The 4,181-nt window shown below is 54.2% G+C and overlaps 1 protein-coding gene across 1 annotated transcript; it reads right to left on the bottom strand.

The window, feature by feature from the left end:
- Positions 1 to 693: 693 nt before the first annotated feature.
- Positions 694 to 3,095, bottom strand: LOC113980719 (serine/threonine-protein phosphatase 6 regulatory subunit 2-like; the record flags this gene model as incomplete). Its single annotated transcript, XM_027707923.1, has 3 exons — positions 694 to 882; positions 2,048 to 2,185; positions 2,822 to 3,095. Coding segments are annotated over 3 exons (586 nt in total), but the record flags the coding sequence as incomplete, so codon positions are not given.
- Between the last annotated feature and the right edge of the window lie 1,086 nt (positions 3,096 to 4,181).

Below are 4,181 nucleotides of genomic sequence, written 5' to 3' on the forward strand. Positions count from 1 at the left end.
TAGAACATTAACAGATCTCAGAACTGAAGAGGAGATTGGCCTGAACTTAACCATTAACTGCAGGTCAGGAGCTGAAATGAAGGTTCTTTTTAACCTCCCTCCTCAGCTCCACCAACCTGCACATTCCCAACACAAGCATTTCATTTTTCCTGCTCCCTGCTCAGGTTTCCCGCCCGAAGAAAAAGAAATGCTTTGCTAAAACCCTTCACAACTTAATTACTGTGGACTCAAAGGCTTTGCAGGGGCACTTTGAGGGATTAATCCTCTCGTTCTGGCCATCAATCAAAGCCCCTCTGGAGGTGCTGCAGTTCAGCTCTGCTCCGACACACACATCCACAGGCACTGCCCAGTTCTCCTCCCAGAGGGGTAATTTTGGCTGGGATGAGCTGAGGGAATCAGGGCTGGCATTGCCACTTTTTCTGGGCTCGGAGAACTCATCTTGTAGATTTTAGGACTGAATTCCTGTTTATGGGTTAAAAGATGTGAGAATTGCACAACCTGGTCAATTTGAAAAGACTTTCAGTGAACAGCAGGTTCCTACTGAAAGCCAGTGAAGTTCCCCACTGTCTGCAGGTTTGAGATGAACTGATGCAGCAGCAAAATGAACCAAGGAATTGGGAGTAAAAACCAGATTAAAACCAGATTAAAACCACAACAAAGGGCTTTGGTGCTGAGCAAGCAGAGGACAGGACACCCTGAGGTCGTCCCTCATCTCCTCCACAGGTCACCAGGACATCTCCAAAGGGACCTGGGAGTCTCCTGGACGGATCCTGCAGGACCCACCACCCCCAGAGCCAAGAGCCTGGTCACACTCACGTCCTCGTCCTGGCTGGAATGGATCAGCTCCACGAGTCTCTGGATAATCTTCGCTTCATTGAGCCACTGGAGGGAAAGAAAATCCTGGTTTGACTTCCCAGAACTCGGAACAAGAGGAGCTTTGAGAAGCTTTTCAGGGTTTTCAGGAAGGGGAAGCCCTTCCTCCTCTCTCCTAATCCCAGCCACGGGCAGGATCCAAATTCCCCGAGCACAGACAGGGATGGATTCTGATTTCCACCCTGCCATGGAACTAAACCCTAAATAACTCTGGGAAACATGGAATGGACCAGGGGCAAACAGTGTCTGCTCTGGGCAGCATTACCACACTGATCAACACGTTCTTCTCCCCCCAGTTCCTCCTCTTCCTGCTGTTCCCACTCGGTAATTCCTGACCCTTCCAGATGCCACAACGCTGTTTTTGTACCTCAATCTTGCCCTCAGTGCAAACCATCCCTTATCTCCCCTTCCCAGCCCAGGGAAACCAGGAATGTAACCTCAAAACACTCCCTTCCTCTTCTCCTTCCCCAGCCTCCCCTACAAGCTCATCCTCATCCCCACCCAACTGTTCCAGGCCAACTGCTGGATGTGGCATCCCTCAGAATAACCAACCTAACCCATTCCCAGCTGCTTTTGGAATAACTCACCTAACACTAAGCAAAAGGAAAAAGACTTTGGAGGTTTCTGCAATGACAGAATCTTAGGATAATGGAATCATGGAATCACAGGATGGTTTGATTGGGAATGGACTGTAATGCTCATGGAATCATGGTTGGGTTGGGCTGGGAGGGACCTCAAAGCTCATCCAGTGTCACCCCCCATCCACACCTTCCACCAGCCCAGGTTGCTCCAAGCCCTGTCCAACCTGGCCTTGGACACTTCCAAGGATCCAGGGGCAGCCACAGCTTCTCTGGGCAGCCTGTGCCAGGGCCTGCCTGCTCTCAGAATCAGCGACCCACAGGACTCTGGTTCCCCCCAGAGCCCCATTCCTGGCTGCAGAGCCTCAGCAGGGCAGGTCCAAGCCCCATCCCCAGCCCCCCAGCCCCAGCAGGGTAGTCCCAGCCCCAGCCCCAGCCCCTCAGCCCCAGCAGGGCAGTTCCAGCCCCAGTGGCACAGCCCAGAAGGGCAGCCCCAGCCCCAGCCCCAGCCCCCAGCCCCAGCAGGGCAGTCCCAGCCCCATCCCCAGCCCCAGCTCATCCCCAGCCCCAGGAGGGCAGCCCCATCCCAGGCTCACGTTGAGCACGTCGTGCCGCAGCGCCGCGGGCTCCACGCAGCTGATGAGCCGCAGCAGCAGGTCCATCATGGCTGATGTGTCGATGTGCTTTAGCACCAGGCTGATGAATTTGTCCTTTTTCCTTAGAAAGGCAATCACCTGGAAGGGAAGGAGCCCCCATCAGCTGCCAGCACCACACACAACTCCCTGGGCTTCCCCTCCTCGCCCCAACCCCGATCCCAGTGGCGACGAGGTCGGGAACTCTCCAGAGAACGGGACAGTAACGTTCTTATCTCATGGCAGGACTAAATAAAATCCTTTTAGCCATCTTTTGTCTCCCCTGCACCACAAGGAAGCCCAAGGACACAGAGATAAGAGCATCAAGTGGAGCTGGAGAATTGTCCTTTTCTCGCAGTCTATGACAGCCTCCATTTTACAATCCAGTATTTAACTGGGACGTGCACGTTCCTAAATCCCTGCTCAGCCCACGCTTCCAGCATCCCTTTTACAGGGATGAGACTGAGGTTCTGATGACCCAAGGGTGCCTCAATATGGCTTAGTATGAAAAATAAACCTTCAGCTGTGGCATGGGAGTACCCCGACTGCGGCAGATCCGGCCCCAAAACTCTGGGAAGGTGTCTGCCTAGGCCAGCACCTCCCTCAAGCGAGGAATTCCAAGAACTTTTGGGAGCCCACATTGCAACTCCAACCTCTGAGACCATCCCGAGCTCCCGGGGCAGCCCAGCCACCGCCAGGAGATCACCTGTGCCCCGGCAGGACAGAGCCCAGCACTACCTGCTCTGTTTTCCGGGCAATGAGGTTCCCGATAGTCTTACTGAAGAAACTGGCAAGCAAAGGGTTCAGGGGGGGCTCGTGATCCAGGAAGTCGTAGAGGATGTTGAGCAGAGTCTCGTCCCCGCCGAGCTTGTCGTTGATCTGGGGCACGTCCGAGGTGAGCAGCTCGCAGGCCGTGTTGGGGTACCTGCAACACAGAGCGCACACGCTGCAGCTCCAGTGGAACTCCCCGGGAAACCTGCCCTGGGTGCAGTTCTTATGAAGATGTTTCTCCCTGTGAGCGTGGGCAGGCCCTGGCACAGTTGCCCAGAGAAGCTGTGGCTGCCCCTGGATCCCTGGAAGTGTCCAAGACCAGGCTGGACAGGGCTTGGAGCAGGTCTAGTGGAAGGTGTCCCTGCCCATGGCAGGGGTGGGGCTGGAGGAGTTTTAAGGTCCCTTCCCACCCAAACCATTCCATGACTGATTCCTCTTGTGAGGAATAACCCTTTTACCTTCAAAGGGTTAGTTGTTTCTAGACAAACCAGGTTTCTACATCAGGATCTTTTTCAATCTTTGCAACCCAAGCTCTTCACCCACCATGAGCCACTAAAACATTCCCAGGCCAGCTGGAAGCTTTGCCCCCTTTCCCAGCACCATTCACTTCCCAACCAGGCTCCTTGTATTTATGTAATTCCAGTTCTAGGAGTTCCAAAACCACCCTAAGCCCCTGGTGATGCTGTTTCTGTGCTCTTTGCTGCTCAGAGGCCGTTCAAGCTCAGGGCATTATGGTTACCATACACAGGGATCTTACAGCATCACATTTCTCAGAGCCCCCAAGGGGACATGGAGACTCATTTCTCCTTTTTCTGGCTCATTGCTCCATGCAAAAGGCATCCACCATTCCTAAAAATCCGTGTGTGGTGCTTCTCTGTGCACAGGGGAGAAATGAAACCTCTCCTTGTTCCAGCACGTTCTGTTCCTGCAGCCTTCACACCCCAGGTCCTGATCCATCACCTCACCCTTCCCATGCAGGCACCTCATCCCAGTGCTGCTGCTTTCCAGGCTGCAGGGAACTCACCTCACCTGACACTCACCCTCTGTCCCCCAAAGCACCCTCTGACACCCCTGGGAGTTGTGCTCTCCCCACCCCGTGCTCTCAGTAGGTTTTGGGGACACCCACAACGTCACCAATTCATTCCAAACAGCCACGACAGCTCCAAGAGTTCACCCTCTCCTTTCTTGCTCCAGGTCTCCCTCCAGGTGCCCAATTCCACACATTCTGCTTGGATGGGGCTTTACTGGGGAGTTTTCCTCCTTGCAGTTCCCTTCTGAACCTCAGGAACTTCCATCCCAGCCTCCCAAGAAGGAAGGATGTGATGAC

Source organism: Neopelma chrysocephalum, unplaced genomic scaffold (assembly GCF_003984885.1).
Source record: "Neopelma chrysocephalum unplaced genomic scaffold, ASM398488v2 Primary Assembly neopelma1_95060, whole genome shotgun sequence".
Classification (NCBI taxonomy): domain Eukaryota; kingdom Metazoa; phylum Chordata; class Aves; order Passeriformes; family Pipridae; genus Neopelma; species Neopelma chrysocephalum.